Source organism: Ylistrum balloti, unplaced genomic scaffold, assembly GCF_031769215.1.
Source record: "Ylistrum balloti isolate Yb309-2 unplaced genomic scaffold, AGI_CSIRO_Ybal_v1 Utg372666, whole genome shotgun sequence".
Lineage (NCBI taxonomy): Eukaryota > Metazoa > Mollusca > Bivalvia > Pectinida > Pectinidae > Ylistrum > Ylistrum balloti.
In genome coordinates, this window is record NW_026783144.1 from 13,062 (window position 1) to 37,473 (window position 24,412).

The 24,412-nt window shown below is 37.8% G+C and overlaps 2 protein-coding genes across 2 annotated transcripts; both read left to right on the forward strand.

The window, feature by feature from the left end:
- Positions 1-6,466: 6,466 nt before the first annotated feature.
- LOC132564732 (carbohydrate sulfotransferase 8-like) lies at positions 6,467-9,095 on the forward strand. Its single transcript, XM_060229362.1, has 2 exons — positions 6,467-6,509; positions 8,092-9,095. The coding sequence occupies exons 1-2, from the start codon at positions 6,467-6,469 to the stop codon at positions 9,093-9,095; spliced, it is 1,047 nt and encodes a 348-aa protein (XP_060085345.1).
- A 9,893-nt stretch (positions 9,096-18,988) lies between these two features.
- On the forward strand, positions 18,989-21,376 carry LOC132564733 (uncharacterized). Its single transcript, XM_060229364.1, has 2 exons — positions 18,989-20,895; positions 20,965-21,376. The coding sequence occupies exons 1-2, from the start codon at positions 18,989-18,991 to the stop codon at positions 21,374-21,376; spliced, it is 2,319 nt and encodes a 772-aa protein (XP_060085347.1).
- Positions 21,377-24,412: the final 3,036 nt, after the last annotated feature.

A 24,412-nucleotide genomic window follows, 5' to 3' on the forward strand; every position in this document is an offset into this window, starting at 1 on the left:
TGTGTGTGATATTGATGGTGAATAGATGGTGAGTGTGTGTGATATGTATGGTGGCTGAATGGTAGTGTATGTGATATGTATGGTGGCTGGACGATAAGTGTGTGTGATATGGATGGTGGCTGGACGGTAAGTGTGTGTGATATTGATGGTGAATAGATGGTGAGTGTGTGTGATATGTATGGTGGCTGGACGGTAAGTGTGTGTGATATTGATAGTGAATAGATGGTGAGTGTGTGTGATATGGATGGTGGCTGGACGGTAGCGTGTGTGATATTGATGGTGAATAGATGGTGAGTGTATGTGATATGTATGGTGGCTGAATGGTAGTGTATGTGATATAACCACCATCCATATCACACACACTTACCGTCCAACCACCATCAATGTCACACACGCTTACCGTCCAGGCACCATCAATATCACACACATTACTCGGAGAATCACTTGTGATATGCTTTAGAAAGTATCATCAGTTATATATATTATTAAAATTCTATTATACTCGAATTAACACATAATATTTCTCACGGTTTGACAATACATCGGAATAAACCCAGACAAATCCGCTCTGGAGGTATTTGCGTTCTCTGGGATCTCCTAGGTGGAGATACAAGATTTGATACAGTACTATGTTCCTTATTTCAATAGTACTTGTATGGCCTTTATAACCACCTCCTGTCACCTCTTCTTGTATATTACGGTGACTGGTGTCTAGTAACAAGCATTCTCAGTACTAATCAACAATTGTCCGTGAATCGATGTGATGCTAATTACCCCGTGATGATGACGAGAATGATATGGATAGGGTGACTCTGTGGGAACCACTCCCGTGAGATGGCATACACTCCTGTCGCCTTGTGCATTTATCCAAGGGAGACAACACCTGCTTATTTTTCCTTTGTGGAATAACATACAATAAGTGTGATGACTTTGAGAGTTATCAAAGTCTGAGTTATGGCTCTGATCTGGTGGGACATCCGTTTTCCAATATGATTTCTTGTGTTCCTCATGGGTAGAAAGTATTTAATGATCTTCTGGTTTAATTGCCCAAAGGAAACATTGACCAAAAGGATCATATGGTGTGCTTCTAGTTTTTTCACACCAATCAACTTACAAAGTTCCTTAATTACCCTGCTTTCAAAGTTGCGGACTTGATTGCTATGAAGTTTCTCTGGAAATCTGTAGTACATTATAAAGTGTTCAAACAGAGCTTCGGTCGTGGTATGTTCTGATTAATAGCCACAAGGAGTAGATCTTTTAAAATGACCTGTTATCAAAAATACATTTTCATAACCACCTTTATACTTTCCTAGGCTTAAACAACTTCATACAACAGTTGCACCGGTTTGAAAGGGACTAATTCTGCTGCTTCTGTCATTGGTGTTCACAAAATGCAGCGTTCTCAATGTTTGATCCACTTGTTCACATCGACTTCTTACCCCGGACAATAAAACCTATGTTTTTTTTGTTAACCACAGAGTTATATCTTTGCCCTTATTACCAACATCATCATGTATTCCCTTTAGTGCATGATTCTGATAAGCTACAGGGAGTAGTAATTACTTTACTTTCACACCCTCAGCACTAGCGATTCTATAGAGAACGTCATTTTCATAAGAAAAGTGTTTTCTCTCCCTTATAAACCTCAGGACCTAAGCAGGTTCACTATTCAGTGTTTCTTACCCGGGAAAAGTGCTTGTGATGAGCTCCACATCTCGGCTGATGGTTGTATCTTAACAGCTGCCCAAATCTTGCCTAATTACCTTAATTGATTAAAACTTAACAAAAAACTTCCTCTCAAAACCAGATATGTTAGGATCAAATACTCTGCATGTAATGAATGGTCTTGATGTGCTTTACAACAATTGTAAATGTTATGACTACAGAGTCTCATAATTTACCCGGGGAGCAGGTAAAGGTTACTAAAAAAAGTTTATATAGAAAAAACAAATACATTTTTGAGCAATAATTATTGAATTTTTATTGGAAATAACTAAACTTGATTAGCATTATTACTAAAGGATGGGAGTTTAATGATACGCTTATATTGATCCTGGCTGACCCTCAGGGGCTATTAAATACCTTTCATGGATGGAAGATTTTAAATGGGAAAAGTACAATTTGGGTGTAATTTCGTTTACTCCAAGCTTATTTAGAAGCCTAAGCATGGGATGACAGTTAATGTTATTAACAGTTTAAATTTGCATTGCATGTACAATGTAGCTCAAATTATCTTTATTAAAAAGATTAATTCATTTTACAAGACAAATGACAGTATTGTGTCTATTAATGCCCTTTGACCTTTTGTTCATAAATTTCTTATGTCAATTTCCATTGGTCCCTAGTTTTACATTTCAAACCGATTCGAGAAACAACAGAGGGCCATCTTGTATTTTGACAGTTTAAGATTTCTTAAGTTACACAATTAGGCTACCATTTGTTGCTAGTGTACATTGAGCTTTTGAAAGTCAAGTTCGAAAAACTGCATGGCTGACAAGTGAGGATCACGGATTTCAATATTTATATCAGTTTTATATTGGTCAGTAAAACAGACTTGTCGCTATTCTCAACTTGTATTATACTCAAACTAATTTAATATTCTATAAATAGTCCCAGTAGAAATCGAAACAACACCCTTTCATGTGATTCTCTTAGTTTTAATGTTTTCAGCAAAGATACATCGGAAGAATAATAGGAGAAAAGATTTGGTGAAGAAGGAGGTTTGCCACAGACTCATGTAATCTAACCACGTTAGAAAATGATCTGACTTTGAGGATGCTACCTCCATTAAATAGTAGTTGAACCGCATTCGGGTGAGACTAAATTGATGCGTGACAGCCTCGTGTAATCTAGCCACGATAAATAACGAACTTAAGACAGAGAGAACATTACTGTCTTTAAAAAAGTAGACAAACTACCTTCGGGTGAGATTATATCCTCTTTGATCGGGAATGAATACCTTATACTATCTTTGGGTGAGAAGAATTATTTGGAACCACTTTTGGGTGAGAATGAATATTTGAATCCACCTTCGATTGAGAATGAATATTCGGAACTATTATCAGAAAAGACTTTCCCACATTTTGGTGAGAATGAATATTTGGAACCATCATTAGAAGAGATTTTACCACATTTTGTTGAGCTACCTTCTGGTTATAATGTACTTGCTGAACTAAGCTTTGATGCTTTTAAACCTATAAACAAATCATCAAAAGTAAACAAATTCCACGCTACAAGATTTTGTTGATCCAAGCAAAGGTAAATAAAATGACTTGATCAAATTATGAACAGCAAGACAACAGAACAAAAAGCGAAATGTATTACAAAAAACCCATATCTCAAAGTTATAATATGCATGTGACAAGCCAATAAAATTTTGAAGGATCAAAACGAAAAATAATAAGATAAAACAAGGAACTAATGAAAATATCATAGGAAGGAAAAGAAGGCAGAAAGAAAAATAGGTGAAAAGAAAACTTGCGAAAACACTGAGTAAAGGGAAAAAGAAAATATATGTTCTAATGCAAATTCAAATAAGGTGTGGCAGTCATGAAATAACAAATGACAAATCTGAAACAATTCATCCTTGTATAGAGTAACAGATAATGAGGACAGATAGATAGGCCGCAATATCCATCAGCAGAGAAATGAATATCAAAATAGACCAAAGGATGGACTAATTATGCAGGCAACAGAATGCGATCTTTTGTTGCAGTAATTTTGCATATCCTGACACAATTATTATAGACCTAAGTGAAAACGTAAATGAAGTGGATGATTGCGCATATAAGTAAGGAGGATGACCTTATAACACAAGGGTTCAACAGATGCAGGTTGATGAAAATTATGGGGAATTTTATGGTCGCCATAGTGATATGCTGGACGTATTTGATGCTCGTTAGTTTGCCTGTTTGTTCCGTTACTGTATACCGTGCTCTCATTTCAGAACGTGACATTACTTACTTGGATTGACTAAGGTTTACTTAGCGCCGATGAAGCAGAAGACATACGCTTACTCTTTCGGAACACCTGATCTTATTTTCCTTGTACTTTTTTATCTTTCTTTTCATTTCCCCCCTTGTTTTATGGAATTTGAGTTTGAATTATGTTCATGCTGCCAAGTTGGAATTTCTTGATGTTATTTGAAAGTGAAGCAGGACCAGCAGTATTTTATTTCAATCCATTATCTACCACAACAAAACATAAATTAACGAAAAAAAGTTGGCATTGCTGATGAATATTGTTCAGACACTGAAAACACAAGAACTGCTTGAAGGAAGACTGGGACAAACTGGTCAAGATATATTACTCTCTATGACACTGTATGAACCTTTGCAATCAGAACGAGGGTGTTGATACATCAGTCATTGTCAGAAGCGTAAAACTGGCTATTGATAGTGAAAACATGTCAATTAAAGGTACAGGTACAACATAAATACAAACGGATAGTGCAGATAATGCAAGTTCATTGTATCCAAAGCAAAAACGTGTAAAAATTTATATGGAAAACAAAATGGAAAAGAAACACAAAACGAGAGAAAGCAGAGAGGAACAACAAACAATGCTTGTGGCATAGGAAAAAATCCTGTGCACATTATGAAATTGACAATAAAATTCACATAGACGAGTAAAGAAAAAAGGAAATTATGAGATTAAAGTATGCATTACATCAAAAAATTACAGGGAAATTTGAAATATCAGTCTCAAAATCTGCAAAAGACAACATCTGCAAATAAAGAACCATGACTACTTCGATTATGAATACAGAACACGGACAAAACCTAGCTTGTCTCTAATGGAAAATATCGATTCAAAAGAGATTATGGGAAAACTGCGTTAAAGAGGAAATATGAGAGCAATGGAGAACATAGAGAACCCGTGAAAACCTCACCAAAAGAGAAAATATAAGAGCACAGAAGATCATAGGAAAAATATAAGAAAAATGCGTCATAGAAGAAAAGATTAGTTGGATGATTACAAAAATATAAATAAAGCTAAAAATCAAGAAAGGACTTGGAAAACAAGAAATATGATAGATGTGTTGTATTTTTTAAAAGCTATTCATGTATTGGGCTGAAATGGGAAGAAATTTAAACATTAACAAAACATGAATATTTATGACCCTTTACATTTGAGGCATCCTTTTATTTTATTAGTTTCTATGCACAGGATTTAAAAATATAGGTATATGTACTGTTATTTCCTCATACCTTTGATTTTACCCCGAAACCTGAGAGGGTACATTTTTTTTCGAATGTAAATTACATTCACTGAATGTTTTATTTTTCAAATTTCTAAATCAGTTCGATTTCTTAAATGAAAAAATTGTATTGGTTTTTTAGTTTATATTTTAAAGCAGCTATTAGTTTGAATCACCTTACTTCGAAAAAAAAGTATATTCAATAATAGCATGCCAGAGTAAAATGCAATGAAAGGATCACAGCGATTATAAGTTTGAAGTATAAATTATATGGACAGCAAGGCAAATTCTATCCATAAGTTTTAAAATGTTAAGTCTCAATTCAATCATACTGGTTACTCATAAGCGCGCAACGAAAGAGCAATCGTTATCTCAATTTGGGAGAATCAAAAGAAAATGAAAATGGAACGGAAGATAATACTTGTAATGAGCTCGATTGACACAAAGTATTGTGACTAGGCATGGTATAACCTTTACAAAACAAACATAGTGGTTCTTAAGAGGAATGTAAGTGAAGCTTGGACAAATAAGTACAATCACCATTTACTCCGTTGATGGAGTGTAAACATTGATATCCAATATATTAGCGACGATATGCTTGTGTTGTATATCCCTTTCTGCCTTGGATATGTATGGAAATATATATTCCAAATACTTGATAATGTTCAAACTGAAGTCAGAGAGAGTAAATGAGATGCAGAAGCAATGGCAGTTTATATCTTCATCGTGGTGCTATTGCACAAGTAGCGATATTTTGCAATTTAAGACTGAAAGAAACCCTCAGGAAAGATCAATTTATACCCATTGGTGACGATTCCGTCAGAATAAGCCTGACACTGTCTTTGTTTTCAAAACCAAATCAAAAAACGACGAAAGTAGCATATGACTTTTTAATTTAGTCGAAAAATACAAAGCATTTGTACAAAGAATTGAACATATGTGTCTGGGCACGTTTTGTTCCAGTGGAGTCTGAAAAGATTGGAAATACAGAAAGATTGTTTACAATTTGCAGAATGCTTGAGGGTTCATAATGGAAAGATCACGAAGGGACGTTGCTGTGATACGATATCCCCGGTTTTCAGTGGCACACACACGAGACAAAGACTGTTAGCGTATTCTTCAACTGGTCCTACTATATAGAACAGATATGCAATTAAACCCAAATGGCTTTGAAACTCACGAAGACTAACAATACCGCATACGTGAAATTGAACCACTGCAAGTCAATAGTAGATACTAACCGTTTGAAAATGATATAGAAGCAGGATGCAGGAGGATGCAGTGTCTTGGAAAATCTTGGACCGCAAGAGTATGCATGGGCACTACTTTGGCCAGAATAAAAATTACAGCGAATCGAATGTGATTTTACAGACTCCAATTTAAAGGACAATGCAGAAGAGATTATAGGGATACCTGATTTACTGTGCAATAAAAGGAATAATAATGTGATGTCCATCCGTGGTTTCAAGAGATGAGGGATTAACAACATTAACATCAACGATTTAAAAAAAATCTATATTGTATCTTCAATATAAGGAAATGGTGTTTAAACAAAATCAATCGACTATAATTGGATATTATCCAATACACGTTTTAACGCTGTATATTCGGTCTCTGTCTAGACTTTTTGCGCTCACACTGCAAAGTCCAGACGATTTTTCAGTGTTATTTGCTGCCCCAACAGGCATTGAGGTTTGGGGCAACTTTGGTGGTTTAATAATTCACAATGCATTGTCAATTTCTATAGATGCTTCACCAAATTATCAACCACTTAGGGATGAAAAGATAAAGTACATGCTTGTTCAGTTACAGTTGCATATCATAGCTATCAAGAAGAGATATTATTTTGAAATATCCATTGATCAGCCAGGAGTCAATGTATTGTGAAGGTGTATTTGATATCCCAAGTCTCCATCATTTCTTATTTAAAATTAGGAAGATTTCATGTACTTATGAAATTGGATATCGGTTCTATAACAGACCTATATCGGACAAGTTTCCGTTCATACTGGTTACTGGAACATGGTCTGAAGAAATGTGTGTATCATTATATTGTGCTCATCGTCAACATTGTCGCCAAATACGCTTGTAAGGACTGAATTGAAAATTTAATCAGGAAATTTGAATATAGATATCCGTCCCTGTCACTGTAAGTCCAAAAGAGAACATTTAACATCAACATGACCAGCAGACCATTTTCCATATATTTTTAAAGCATTTCACTATTTTCTTATTCATTAACCTCTTTTGCCATTTCTTAAAAAAGTTGGTTTGTAAGAATCTTGGACAAGCTCAAGTTTCAGATTTGTTAGGTCAAGGTCAATGTTACTAATTTTAGAAAATCATCATCAGTGCTTTAGCATCTTCCTTCCTTGAGAGACTCTCGTCACATTTTTTAAAGCACTATAATGTCGTGCACAACTTTGAGTTTTAGGCTTAAGGGGTCAAGGTCACCATTACTATTTTTAGAAAGTCGATGTTAGCCCTCTTGCAACTTCCTTCCTTACATAATTCGAAATTCACATACAAACTAAAATAGCACATGGCGTTGAAAAAGTATTGTATAAATACAATATGAAAAAGACATAAATCAAAGCGGACAGACTATATACAATTGAGCAGAATAAAACTAAAAATATTTTGATATCGAATAAAGCTTCGGATTAATTTTGACTTTTCGAAGTGATTTTGAATTTTGTCCTTTTGTTCTAGAGACTATATTAGATCTGGCAGATTGTTGAAAACACCATAAAAACACTATAAGACTTCTTTATCTTTGTAATACCAAAGTTCAAGGTGCAATTTCTCATTTTCTATTTTCGTTCGTTTATGTATTGAACTTTTAAATCAAAATTAGTTAATTCTTATGTTTTTTGTTTCCTCTGTTCCAGGTGTGCTTGTATGTATCACAAACACTTCAACCAGTGTATCGGCATGTCCTGACAATGTGATCTTTCCAAAACCACCTTTGACAATGGAACAGATACTGACTTCGCGACGTACTACTCTACAAGAAATGTGTAGTAAAAAAATCAACAACAGCGTTACAACAAAAGGACGAGCTCCGGTATTCTTTTACTCTAAATCAGCAAAAGTAGCTTGTTGCAAGGCTCCAAAAACAGGTAGCTCGTTTTGGGGGTTCCTTGTCTTAGCAATTGAATCACAAAGAAATGTTTCTGAAACATTTCATATTAACAAGAATTCTGTTCATTTAAGAAACGAAATTGATGTCAAAAAATTTCGAAACATCACACATGAGTCAGTAACAGTGATGGTTTCTAGGGAACCCTACAACCGATTGTTCTCCGCTTTCGTCGATAAGTACTTTCTTCTCGGACGGCTTGGTCGGGATATTCAAAAAGCATTAAAGAAGCAGCCATTTATAATGAACGGAGGGATATGTGGCTATGGCGTAACATTTACAGAGTTTTTAAATTATATAACTGATAGGGCTTTGAGAGGAATGGAGTTGAATGAACATTTTATGCCAATCGCCAAACTGTGTGATGCATGTACAATAAAATATGATATCCTTAGCAAACAAGAATCGCTCACCAAGGACACAGAATATATTGTAGACCTACTGAAACTTTCTAGTAAAAAGAAAAAGGACATTCAAAATAATTTGAAAAAAGGAATTAAAAACACGATATATTCTTTAGTGGTATCATATTTGACTGACTACAGTGCCTATCGCACCGACTGTCCAGACAGATTAAGCCATTTTGAAAAAGTTTGGAAAACTCTGCATATACAAGGCTACGTGAGTACAAAAGCAGCATTTCCAAAACGCGAATTTCAGAAAATGAAAACTTTCGATGCCGACAATATAACTTCATTGATCCTCAAAGAGATGGAGAGAGAGAGAGAGAGAGAGAGAGAGATTTTGTCATAAACTTTCTCTATGTTACATGTATTCACCTTGTTATCCGCGTAAGTGAGAGAGAGAGAGAGAGAGAGAGAGAGAGAGAGAGAGAGAGAGAGAGAGAGAGAGAGAGAGAGAGAGAGAGAGAGAGAGAGTTAACCGATTTTTTTTACAATTTTTTTTTTACAAGATTTTGCATAATATATAGAAACAATGAAAAACAATTCTATTTAGGACATTGATTTACCGACACGCATGCCAATTTCCAATTGCCGAAAGACGAGAATAACGTTACACAATTTCAGTAATTTATTTATTTAAATTTATCTAAAAGTTATATGAAGCTAATTATGGTAATAAATCATGAAATATCACACGAAATAAACAGATAATATCACAATACTTAGTTGTGATTGTTAGCTCAAACCTCGCGGTAACTAGATGGAAGTTCAAACCGGAAATAAAAGTGCGCAAATACACATCCGACACAAAACTCACTGCGTTGGAGTGACAATGTCGTTGAAAATATTTACTGAGAACGTCAGGTCATACAAAAGCATTAAACATCTTTGGTAAAAACGTGACATCTAAAATGTGACATTTGATGCCTCCTTGATATCACCTTCTCGGTGGTACTGATGAACTGTTCTCCCACCATTCACAGTCGTGTCTCCCGTTTTAGCCGGGAAAGATCAGCTTGTCACCCCCTAGGGGGAGATGGTCTCGACCCGATTAGCTCGTGCTAAACCGGAAGTTCGACCGGAACTACTTCTTGATTGTAAACAAACATCGTATGCTAGCTATCGGTATCCTGAAGCCAATCCAAACGGGTTGGAGATTTCTCTGTCACACCTTCAGGGTAGGGGGAGATTCTATTAGGCTTCGGCATTCTCTATTGATCGAGGTCATAAATGCTCGTGTGAAAACGTGTGGACCAAATTCTACTTCGAATTATCAGAGATTATCAAGTTCCAAGAGTCTTTTTATTACTAAGATAAAGAGAGAACTTTTCCGGCACCGACAAAGAACTTCGAGTTCAGCAGGGTATCCGAGTTCGAATTAACAAAGTTCGACTGTATCTATTAGTTAACGATTCCATTTTTTTTTTTTTTTTTTTTTATAATTGGTAACAATTCATTCTTAAATAAGAAACACTCACAATAAGTAAGTAAATTGTTCCAACGCGTGATATCGCCGCATCACCTCACTGACACTGCCCATAAACTCAACTTTTCCCACGTTGTCACCTCAGCCGTCAAAATCGGAGTCAGGCAACTGTGCTATGCGGATGTTTTAACGAGGGCGTGACTTGCTGTGAGACGTCGTTTTTTTGTGAGTGGGATGATATTGAAGAGGAGGTATTAAACGTTCCGTCACTGATATTTGATTGTGTACGTCTTTCTCACAAGTCATTATTACATGTGTTGACAGCTGTGCTATGTATAAGTTATACTGGTCTGTGAGATATCTAATTCACCAGACGACCAAGGAAAACTAACATTGATGGTAAGAAATAATAAAATGTAGAAAATGAGGACATTTTATCAAATAATTCAATAAAGGGCCGGTTTCCAAAACGGCCCCTTCTCTGATTCAAATTTCCTGTTGGTGGTGCATTGCCCATGCCGTTGTGGTCACAAATCTATAAAGTATAAAGATTTAGGTCACTTGGTTTGTTTTTTATGGCTCCTCAAAGTTGTACCTTTCAGAAGCTGTCTAAGTGTTGATAAAATGTGCATGTTATGTAAAATATTAATGAAAATCTAATCAAATGATAGTCACCGTAAAGAATACATTCATGGCATGATTGTGACAAAAAATCATGTTTCCATCGCGCCATTTGGCTGTTTTATGGAAGAAACAATCTTTAAAATGCCATTTTCGATGATAACATTTTAGACACAAAAACTGTGTTATTTAGAGAATACATCCTTTTATGGGCGTTGGATCCAAACCAATTTTATCCTATTAAATAGTACATAATATGCTATTGATGAGAGGAAAAAGCATCAAAATGTAAGTGGTGGAACATTTTCAAATGTTGGGTTGAATTAGCCTATGGTTGAATTGCCGATTTTCGATGATAACATTTTAGACACAAAAACTTTAGATAATTCCAAACCAAACAAAAACAGTACGAGGAAAAAGCATCAAAATGTTGGTGGAACATTTTCAAATGTTGGGTTGAATTAGCCTATGGTTGAATTGCCGATTTTCGATGATAACATTTTAGACACAAAAACTGTGTTATTTAGAGAATACATCCTTTTATGGGCGTTGGATCCAAACCAATTTTGCTATTGAAAAAAGTGGAGAGAAACTATGGTTGAACTTTTTCTTTAGATAATTAACAAAAAAAAATCGGTATGTTGAGAATATGTACACAGATGAAAAAAGTGAGAGAAACACTTTTTCTACAGATTCACAAGTCCCCGTGGTTGAAGACATTGGCTGACAAATAGACAGAGCAACAAACAAAACGTGTTCCTTGTGATTTTGGTTGGTTTTCGCATTTACCGGAGTGTTCATAGCTACGGGCGATTGTATAATACCTATATTTATAAGTTTGGTTAGTCACATGGTAACGGGGATCTTTCATATCGAGCCCCAAACACACTTTCGACATATGCACTCCGTTGCCGCATGGAAAACTATTTCAAGTTTTGTCGGAATTTCTTTACCTGTGGTTGTAATGGTCGAGGGTTTTCCAGCGTCCTGTAATACCCAAGGTAGTACAAGATACTGGAGTTGTGCGCACACATTCCCATCGTTCTCTCTCCAACTGGGCACTGGCAGTAGTAGTCCTTTATTGGGGCCTCAGCATCGGGTGAAACGGTGAACAGTATCCAAACGTTATATTTCGTTTGGCTTTTGTGTATTTGACATCGGAGAAGGTCTGGGGAGTGCTGGTAAAGCCACACCTCATAGTCTCCGTCATCACTTAAATGTTCGGCGATGTAACCAGGAGCCAGATATATCTGATACGTTCCACACGTAATGGTTCTCAAGTAATCAAGATCGAGACGGGGAAACAGTATGGAAGATGCATCCATCTTGACAAACTCGGACCTTGCCCGTCTAGATAGATCCGGATCTATCTTGACTCTCTGAGCAAAACCATTCGGTGTTGTCAAACGGTCCTTCATACGTTCAGCCATTAGCCTATCTTTGGCATCTCTCTCTGGAGATCTCTGGTAGATCGGTCCTCTAATACCATTCAGACAAGCTGTGACGGTTCGAAGCAAAGCCTCAATGACATTGATAAAGCTGTTAGACACCAATTGCGTTCGGAAGAACGTCCAGTGTTTCAGACGACCATGATAGGATTCCACAATCCACCTAGATTTGGTGATAGTTCTGTCAAGATTTGCTTGGACGTCAGAATGATGACTTTGACCGGGTTTCAGGTATGACGGCATGCTAGCATTGAGGCCAGAGGCTTCGTGAACTGGTAGGACATCTCTAAAACCTCGGTCAACGACAACGTTGTCGTCTGGTTGTAGCCAAGCAACTAGCTTGTCCATGACTTTTTTTGTAATTGTAGCATCATTTTCGCTGCCAGTGAATGGTCCTACGGTGTCCAGAATGTAGCCATCGGTTAAGGCGATGCTCATGAATTTGACATAGTTTCTCTTCTTCTGGCCACAGTAGGACATTCTCTGGAGCTTGTGGTCGGAGCTTTTCTGGATATAAATATAGGTGCCATCTAATATGGCAGTGGCTTTATCTCCAAAAAATGCTTCTGAAAAGACAGTATTGTGCCCGAGCAATTGTTCTCTTGTCAAGTGATCCGGACCTAGAAATTGTGGGACTATCGATGTGTCTAATGCCTGTACTATGGAGTGGATAGTTTTGGACACACTTGACTTGGAAATTCCAAAAAGAGAAGAACACTGTCTCCAGGAAATGTCGGTTTTCAGTTTTACCCAGAACAGTAATAGAGCATCGTGTGTAGTCTTGGTATATATACCAGATGAAAGAGATGGGGAACAGTGCGAGTGGATTTCGAGGAACTGATCTTTGGACCAACCTGTCAAGACCATGCATGCCGAGTCATCAAGAGAAGAAAAGCTTATTGTAAACGCAGACTGGTTCTGTGAAAGGACGTGCGACACCTCTAGGAGGTCATTAATGATTTCGGACGATTTTGATGGTAACTGAGATTCCAAAGAACCTCTACCATCAAGGACAACCTCTGTAGACGGATCTAAGTCGTTACCAATAAGGTGAATGGAGCAGACGCGGGATGAGGTGGGACACCACAGTTTGTGTGAATAGATCAGGTGATGTCTTGCACGTTTTGGTAAGACTGATGATTTTGTTCCATTTTTTGGAAAGGTAACAAAACAGAGACAGCATTTGTTGTGTGAAGATGATCCATTCAAAAGATCATGAAGGGTCAGCAACGGCAGGATATGGGACGGGGAGTCGTCTTCTTCCTCTATTTCCTGGTTCTGCTCGGGTTCAGGTTCAGGCTGATTTTTGTTCCGAAGATACTTCATGTAGCACTTCTGGCAAATAAATGCTTGTTCCTTTGCTGACATCAATCCTTGTTGCACCAGCGTATCTAGGAGCCATTTATATTGTGGACTATTTACATTGCGTGCACTTCTGTTCTTATTGCCAGTACGTTTCTTGAAGTATACTTGACACTCTTCTCCAACACATTTACCCTCCATCTTGAAACAATAACGATTGGTTAATGAAGCGTCGATAGAATAACAAAATAGCAAGCCACCGATGATTGCTGTAAACAGCTAATACTTAGTAGTTTGGTATAATTATGCGAAAATGTGTGATAACGAACAACTAATTACACAAAATAACAAGACAATATAATAAATCACATTCAATACCTCCAAGAAGAGAAGAATTGATTGATTACTTAGAACAAAATAAAGTATTTCATATGGATAATCTATCTATTCGATGTGGCGTGGTCGGCAGGCACAAAGAAAGTGAGACAAGTCAGGGTCCCAACCCTGACAGAGCCACAACGCTTTGGAGATGGGACAATAAAACAAGGGAATTGAGACAAGAATAAATAGCGTCGAGTGAATTATTTCGTTTATATAGACAAGAAGATACGGATAAATGTACAAGGCCACACGATCAGAAAATTCAGAAGAGGACAGCTTGAGATAGAACAGTATTCATGTATCAGGGTGTCCTCAGTGTAAATCTTTATATCGATACTATTTATTTCCACCACATGGAATTAGCTGATTTTTGGTACACATATGAACAAGTAAAGCTCTATCCGATTTTCTGATGGAAATTTGCATCCAAAACTATATAACGGGAGAAAATTGCAAATTTATGGCATTTTTCTTCATAATTGTGTCTCTGCAAGTGCATTTTCATCCGAGAATATTTTTTTTATGTTTTATGAATAAACATGATGTTTTGGAAATATTTATCAAAAGAAATTTATACTATGTTTCGAATTACAATTTCGAGATAACCTTCTTTTATTTACGAACTTATGTCTTTGATGCTGAAATTGACAACTTTATAAAAATACATTTTCACTGAAATTATGAAATCTGGGTGTCGGAAAGGTGTAAAATTATTTTTCGGAAAAGAAAAAAACAGTAGTTGAGCAAGATAAGAAATTATACGGGGGCAGGCTTCTATGGAGAATTAACATTACTGGAAACAGGCCCTTTCTGATAATTTGAAAGAACACCAGATACATGTGTAAGAGGTAAAACGTCATAAGATTCATCATATGAAATATAACAGTTTTGCTAACACCAGTTAGAAAATGCATTATCTTGACACGGTGAACAGATTAAACATAATGGCGACTGAACCAGGTCCTTTTAGACTTCCAGAACACCTGGTTTAATTATGCTTTTCCTATTTCGGGAGTATCCGTTCAGATATTTATTTGGTTCATGTTTTGCCCTAGTTTTATAGAAACTGGATTATGATTCTGTTGACATGTTGGTTTTTCTGTCTTATTCTTGTATTGTAAGATACTAAACATATAATCTGTTTATCCTTCAACCATTTAACCCCGATTTATCACAATCACATATATCACAAAGGGGTTAAAACGCCATTTGTTTACCTGTTTGATGTAGCTGAATTCACTATTTGGATCTATTCCTCCTATTCTAAATTTGATTTAAATTTGATCGTAACCCCTGGAGTATCAAAGATAAAATTTGTATTGCAACGTGCTTTTTACTTGTGCCTTGTGTCTCCTGCACTAAAGCTATGTGTTCGCTATGTCGCGTAGGAACATATCAATTCATGAAAACTATATTTGCTTCTTTTAAAAATATCAAGGCGCCATTATGATATAGTTTCATTCTTTTTAAGGTCACAAAGAGTAACTTAACTCAAATGTGTATGAAAGTATGACACAAGCACAATGAGTTTCCGATAAATAACCGTTTAATATCATAACATATCAATTAACCCATCAATGAAAAATTACAATGTTTTTCTTATATATCGTTTGTCAATACACGCGTGTGTCAGCTGTGATCTGATGGTTTATTCCCACCTAGCCCACATTTGAAACTATCACAGGTATAGGTAGTTATCACTCCACTTTACCTGAGGGTTATAGTTTGTTTCAATTAATTAACCACACCTAGAAGTAACCCCAACTTTGCATTCAAGCATCCAAACTTGTGTATATGAAAGAATTGTCTTTGTTTTCATGAACAGTTTTATGCCCTCTTAGTTAATTATAAAATGATTTAAAATGTTAGTGAATAGTTATCAAAGTCCTGCAGTGTGAAAATATGAATATTAATCAAAGCTTATTAGATAATTTGATTATTAATCAAAGCTGATTAGAGAAATTGTTCAATCTAAGCCATGTAGATAGAGCCTATAGGACAGTTGATTTCTAAATCCGTACACAGTTTCAACATGGCTAATGCTCAGCTACAGGTTGATTTTCTGGATAATAACCGGGATGGATTTTTTCTTGTGTATGCAGGGTACAAATATTCTGTGAAATCTCATCGTGGCCAGAGGTGTTATTGGAGTTGTGTTGATCGTCAGTGTGGTTCCAGGATTACGACCATTGATATTGTGCCAGTTTCATTCGGGCGGGACCATACACATCCATCGGATATATTTGGAATACCTGCTGCAGCATTTATTGCCGATGTGTAGAGGATTATGTATTTACTTGTTAGTCTATTACTTATGTCTTACCAACAGATAGTTGATTTTATTTACAATGTTACTTTTTGTATGTTTCAGACCTCCATCATTTTGGATAATAAAGTTATCTGAAAATAGTATCGGCCTACTTATCTATGATGGAGGATTCAATCCACTGAGAGACCACTAACAACACATAACAGCAACAACTACACAAACAAGATGCCTTCAGTGAAGTGTCCAATCCCAGACTGTGACTTTGAAACAGATGACTTAGATGCTGCAATCGTTGCTGCACTTTTGACTACCCATGCGCTAGTACACACAGCAGCCTCGACTTCTGCAAGCTGTAATAAAGTGGAAAAAGTCAAACGGCCCACCATTACATTCGCTGGCACGAGTGGAGATTGGTCATACTTCCTCTCACGATGGAAAGACTACGTAGAAGCCACTAAAATAAAGGAAAAGGAACTTGTTATACAGCTTCTTGAGTGTTGTGATGAGAATCTACGGAGAGACCTCACAAGATCAGCTGGTGGCTCGCTGACGGATAAGTCTCAAGAAGATGTATTAACAGCCATCAGGATCCTAGCTGTGCGTGAAGAGAATACCATGGTAGCTCGGGTAGCACTGAACAACATGACACAAGACCGTGAAGAAACTGTGCGCTCATTTGGGGCTCGACTACGCGGACAAGCAGGTGTGTGCAAGTTTTTAATACCATGCCCCAGCTGCGACAACGAAGTCAACTATACTGACGCAATCTTACGTGATGTGCTTATTCGTGGACTCAACGACTCTGAGATTCAACTTGATCTCCTTGGGGAAAGAAATCAAAACATGACACTTGAACAAATATTTCAATTCGTTGAAGCCAAAGAATCGGGTAAACGTTCTGCATCTAAACTACTTGTTTCTCAAGGAGCAGAAGCAGCTAGCAGTTCATATCGCCGCAATAAGAGTGCCGCTCGTATAGTGACTAAGAAAACTGAAAAACAAGAGACACTGTGCACCTATTGTGGAAATAAAGGTCATGGTGCAAAGCAACGCCACGAACTCGCAAAAAAGAGTGCCCTGCATATGGTCATACATGCAACAATTGCAAGCGAATGAACCACTTTGAGTCTGTATGCAGAGGCAAACAAAATGTGACAAACACTAAGACTGAACAGGAAAGTGCTGTGTTTGATTCACTTTGCGCCGCAACCAATCATGACAATAACTATGGTAGAAATGTTGTTCAACTTGATCATCATCTTTTCAATCAGCTATCAGACACTTGGATTCGCCAGCCGTCACAGCCTCAGCCTTTTATGCATGTGACTGCTCGTGTTGACCCTAAAGACTATGACCACTTCGGCATTGACCCAAAGATCATACCGAAACCAAAGACAGCTACCATCACCGCCATGGCTGACACAGGTTGCCAAAGCTGCCTAGCCGGCATTAAGGTGCTACATCGGCTTGGCATCTCAGAGAAACATTTGATCCCAGTGACTATGAAGATGCATGCTGCTAACAACGTCAGCATAAGAATCCTTGGGGCAGTCATCCTCCGCATATCTGGCAAAGGAACGAGAGGTGAAACTTATGAAGCTCCCCAAATTGTGTACGTTACCAATAACTCTGACAAAGTGTTTCTTAGTAGAGAAGCGTGTGCATCACTTGGCATGATAACACCGAACTTTCCAACTATTGGTGAAGCACGTAACATCAACAACGAAATTATAGAGACCATCAGCGAATCTGTGTCCTCCCCAAGTACACAAGATGATTATGCACACCACGGTTCACAATCGACATCTTCTGTGGATTCTACAACCACATTACGTATAGACAGTGACGACTGCAAGTGTCCTAAACGCGAAACACCACTGCCTGCACCATCGGTTCTGCCGTTCCCAGCAACCGAAGCGAACCGGGAGAAACTGCAACAGTACTTACTAGACTGGTACAAATCCAGCACCTTCAATACATGTCAGCACCAACCACTTCCGCACATGTCAGGCCCACCGATGCGGCTCATGGTGGACCCTGACGCCACACCTGTTGCTCATCATACACCAGTCCCAGTACCATTACACTGGCAGGATGAAGTGAAGGCAGGCTTAGATCAAGATGTTCGACTCGGCGTTATTGAGCCTGTTCCGGTCGGGGAACCAGTTACATGGTGTCATCGTATGGTCGTCTGTGCAAAGAAGAATGGCAAACCGCGACGGACAGTAGACTTTCAGGCACTAAATGTTCATGCAGTGAGGGAAACTCACCACACACAATACCAATTTCATCAAGCTCGCTCTGTTCCACGTCACACTAAAAAGACTGTCTTCGATGCCTGGAATGGGTACCATAGTGTGCCTATCCGTGAAGAGGACAAGCACTTGATCACCTTCATCACACCATGGGGCAGATACAGATATAAGACAGCGCCTCAAGGATACATAGCCTCCGGAGATGGATATACACGCCGCTTTGACGAAATTGTATCTGACATTCCTGACAAAACAAAGTGTATAGATGATGCTCTTCTTTGGTCGGACAGTATCCAGCAAAGTTTCTTTCAATCGTGCAATTGGCTAGAAACCTATGGACAAAATGGTATCATTCTGAACCCTGACAAATTTGTGTTTGCAAAAGATACTGTTCAGTTTGCTGGTTTTGAAATTACTCGTGACAGTGTGCGACCATGCAGCCGTTATCTTGAAGCAATTCTGGACTTCCCTTCACCTAAGAACATAACTGATATGAGATCTTAGTTCGGCCTTGTAAATCAAGTGTCATATGCATTCAGCATGACTGACAGGATGCAAGCATTCAGACAACTGCTCAAACCTGGAACTCCATTTTGCTGGGATGACACTCTAGAGCGTCTTTTTCAAGAATCAAAAGCAGTTATTATCAGTGAAATAGAACACGGCGTCCAGATATTTGACAAGAATAAACCAACTTGTCTTGCCACAGATTGGTCAAAGAATGGCATCGGATATTGGCTTTTCCAAAAACATTGCAATTGCTCCAAAACCGTGCCATTCTGTTGCCGAGACGGATGGAAAATAACTCTTGTTGGGAGCAGGTTCACTAGCGCCACCGAATCCAGATATGCCCCCGTAGAAGGCGAAGAACTTGCGGTTGCTGATGCTTTAGAAAAAGCGAGATACTTTGTTCTCGGATGTGACAAGCTAATCATCGCTGTGGATCACAAGCCCTTAATCAAACTTTTTGGTGACAGATCACTAGAAGATATTCCTAATTCAAGACTTCGTAACCTAAAAGAGAAAACTCTACGTTACAAATTCACAATGTTACACGTGCCCGGCGCCAAACATCGTGCTGCTGATACCGTTTCTCGTCACCCAGTTGGGAAATCTGATAGCATGGTTTTAATCGATGATATTGCTTCTGTTCATATCTGCAACAAGAATGAGGCGCAACATACCATCCAAACACATAATCACAAAATCGCAGATGATACACTGGAAATCCCATTGAAAAGTAGCGAAGCTATCTTCTACTCGACAGCATTGTCATCAGTCACCTCACTTCAGTGTATAACCTGGGATAGAATAAGGACTGCCACAACAAGCGACGAGTACATGTTCCAGCTCGTACAGATGATTGAAAGTGGCATCCCAGAAACACGAAACGATCTTCCAGTTCCCCTGAGAGAATATCATCAGTTCCGTAACAACCTCTCCACTATCGATGGAGTCATCATATATAAGGACAGAATAGTGATACCACCTTCATTGAGAACAGACGTGCTGACAGCGCTACACTCAGCCCACCAAGGCACTTCATCCATGATGTCAAGAGCAGAAACATCTGTGTTTTGGCCCGGCATATGCAACGACATCACCAAGCTTAGAAACTCATGCAACCATTGCAACAGAAATGCCCCATCCCAACCCAGCGCCCCGCCAACTCCATCTGTCTACCCCTTATATCCATTTCAGTGTGTTTGTGCCGACTTTTTCCACTACAAAGGCGGTAATTACCTGGTGATTGTAGACAGATACTCAAATTGGCCAATTGTTGAAAGGGCACAAGATGGCGCATCTGGCCTTGTTGATTGCTTACGCCGCACATTCGTCACATTTGGAATACCAGATGAACTGTCTTCTGACGGCGGCCCGGAATTTACAGCTTCAACAACCAGAGATTTCCTAAAAACATGGGGTGTGCACCACAGGCTTTCTTCTGTAGCCTTTCCTCATAGCAATTGTAGAGCAGAAGTTGGCGTGAAGGCTGTGAAGCGCATGATCACAAACAACACTGGTCCAAATGGTGAATTGGACACAGACTCCTTCCAGCGTGCAGTGCTGCAATACCGTAACACTCCAGACAGGGATACGAAATTATCGCCAGCAATGTGTGTTTTTGGGCGGGCCATTCGAGACTTCATCCCAATCTTACCAGGCCGCTATAAGCCACACGAGACATGGAGTGATACGCTTACCCTGAGAGAAGAGGCTTTACGTATCAGACACATGAAGACCGCCGAACGCTTAGCTGAACATACGAAGCGTCTGCTGCCACTAAAAGTTGGAGACCTCGTCAGGATTCAAAACCAAACTGGACCATATCCGAGAAAATGGGATAAAACCGGAACTGTTATAGAGGTTCACCAATATGACCAATACGTCGTACGTATCGACGGGTCGGGCAGAATCACGCTTCGCAATCGAAAGTTTCTACGCAAGTATACACCTGTGTATCCTCCCCCTGAAAAGCAATCCATAGAGCAGGACTTGAAACATTACTTCTAAAGGGACATCCCAAACTTTACACTACCGACGAGCGGAACTCCAGTGGTCCCGGCAAATCCTTTGAAGCCCAGTCTGGACATCAATCCACAAGGGATCAGTAAGCGTGCACCAGCTTCACAAGATCTGAGTAACAGTCCACCTCCTGTGCAGGATAGGACGTCTCATACAGTCCAATCTAAACCGCAAACACCCTTGGCATTGGACGGATCCCCACAAATGGTTAATCCGTCTCCCTCTCCTGCATCGCCCAGGCTACCCCCGTCACCACATCCTCCAACTACCTCACCTGCAACACCAGTCACACCCAGGAGGATCGTGACAAACAGACCAGAGCAACTATCCGTTGACCTTACCCCAAGACGTCCTAATCGACAACGACAAGAGCCAAAATGGCTTAGTGATTATGAGCATTAAATGGGGCAGAATAATCCCCGAACTGGAGGATAGTCTGCCCAATGACAGTTCTACTTTTCTACTTTTTAATTAATGTACAAATAGTACCTTATCATTTTAATTTCATTTTCTTTGTATGTTACATTTACTGTTAATTGATACATAATTTGATCTCACAATGTAATAACAGTGTTAAGGCATATCACATTTTCAGTGACAATGAACAGTAATAGACTTATTCCATCCATATTTCCCACAAGGACAAAAACATTAAATCAGTCATTTAAAATACTTATAAATGACTCGGGGAGGGATAGAGGATTATGTATTTACTTGTTAGTCTATTACTTATGTCTTACCAACAGATAGTTGATTTTATTTACAATGTTACTTTTTGTATGTTTCAGACCTCCATCATTTTGGATAATAAAGTTATCTGAAAATAGTATCGGCCTACTTATCTAATGTGGGAAAAAAGATGCCGGGAGGAGGTTAACCCAAGGTCACTGGATATTTTATAGTGGTTATATTGTAGTTCTGTATCTTATTTCTACTTTTTTCATGAGCTTTAGTATTTCATATAAAACCATAAAATGAAATAAACAAACATAGTCTTGTATTGTACAGTTATGTTAGAATTATAGTAAATTAATATTTCTGTAGTGCTGTGTGTAGTGTGTGATGACTTTTTAAATAAAATAACTAAAAATGTTGTATATGTTTCAATTTTAGTATATGTTCAGTGCTGTGTTTTTTTAATGAATGACATTTGAATTAAAATTAGATGAGAAAAAACCCCCTTTTTATCATGAATTTATATATTTTGATATTGAAATAAAAAGGATGAGTATAAACATCTTGTATATTGTTTTACTGTGCTTTTTATTATAATATTGCTGTTAAAGTGAGAATATTTATGTTTTGTTGAAATATTTGTGCAATGCATTTTAGTTAAAAATATATAAGAAAATATCATAGATTCACCCTTATATACATATATCATGTAAACTATACTGATTTTTATGAAAGATACTATACTTTTAGGGCAATTAAAATCCATTGTTGTTAAACACACACCAGTTCCTTTTAGCCCACATATTTTTACCTGTAAAAATAGAATGTGGGCTAAGTGGGAATACAGGGATCTGATACACGGGATCTGAAGGGCTGTCACAGATCCTGAGGTGCACCATCAACTTTGCCTTTTAGTTTTTACATCGGATTAACATCCTAGAGTAACTAATATTATTGTTGATATGGGGTGTTGCACACCAAAATATGGAATTTGATTGAGAGTTAACTTGCGGATGTAGCACGTGCGCGATTTGTTTTCCCTGAAATTATGGATTTAAGTTTACATAATTTTCTATATCTCATGGTGAGTGTTTAACACGTAGAAACAGTTTAAGTTTGTTACTCAGAAATCGAGCCATATTTTGCCCACTAATTTGTTTTTTTCTGTCACGCTATAATTCGTTTTTTGTCCTCGTCCTTCGTTTACTTTTTGATATTTTTCGTCAGGGATCCAAATGGTTTTCTCCTTTGTTAGGTACACTATTTGTCATTTGTATTATTGTTGTTATTGTTTATATTGTTATTGGTGTTTATTGCTTTGATTTATTCGTGTGCCCACATAAAACGGGTCATCATAATTGCCGTATCTTATGAGATGACTCATTGCATTAAGTTTATAGATGTCAACGGGGTTATCATTAGTCATTCGTTGTCGCCAATGCGGGTTTTTTTCACATAGAATTTGAATTTCTTTATGTGTCTAGGATAAACAAAACACCCTTGATTTCGCAGTGAGGTGATACAAGTCTGATAAACAAAACGGATAGTTTTAAACAAAAATTATCCAGGACAACATAACAAATTAAAACTGATTCAACATCTAGATAAACAATATTGATGTGACAGAACAATCTAGATAAACAAAACACTGAGGTGATAGAACAATCTAGATAAACAAAACATGGAGGTGACAGAACAATCTAGATAAACAAAACATTGAGGTGATAGAACAATCTAGATAAACAAAACATTGAGGTGATACAACAGTCTAGATAAACAAAACATTGAGGTGACAGAACAATCTAGATAAACAAAACATTGAGGTGATAGAACAGTCTAGATAAACAAAACATTGAGGTGATACAACAGTCTAGATAAACAAAACATTGAGGTGATAGAACAGTCTAGATAAACAAAACAGTGAGGTGATAGAACAATCTAGATAAACAAAACAGTGAGGTGATACAACAGTCTAGATAAACAAAACATTGAGGTGACAGAACAGTCTAGATAAACAAAACATTGAGGTGACAGAACAATCTAGATAAACAAAACACTGAGGTGATACAACAGTCTATCGGAATACACATGCCACATATATTTTTGCTGTATTCGGCAGTGACGGAATCAACTGTATTTGAGCATGTGCGGTAATTCTACATAATTACGCCGTGAATTTACTGAAATATTTCTTTTAGAAATATGAATATTTGTTGAAATAAACGATTTTGAATGGTGTTATAAACATGTTGATGTAGGAAAATTCATGAACTCGCTGTTATATCCGATGAAGTTTGGAACTATATTTCTGTGCGGAGCAATTACTTTGGCGTCCGTCATCAGGCAAATTCAGCGTAACGTCAATGCCAGGTAAGCACAGATTCAACAAAGAAAATGTTTAAGTTTATATAGTCTGATTTTTAGTCGATGTTGCAGGATAAATAGAATACATGGTCAGTGTCTTAAAATATAAGATGTGTTTGGCTCGGGACAGAAACACAACAGTAGCGAGCTCCTTTTTTCTTTCTTCGTCCTCGTTAAAATACAGCTTGTATTTTAAGACACTGGCTATGTATTCTCTATGAATATTATCTGGTGATGAATTTCGCCATACACGGAGAGTACATTGCTCCGTCCCGCGAGACTCTTGTATCATTTGTATAACAAAGATAATTGTAATAACGTACTAAAATTTATTGCGGGTATACAATCATATCCAACGATGTAATCAACAAATGTGATATACCTGGACAATGGGAAAGT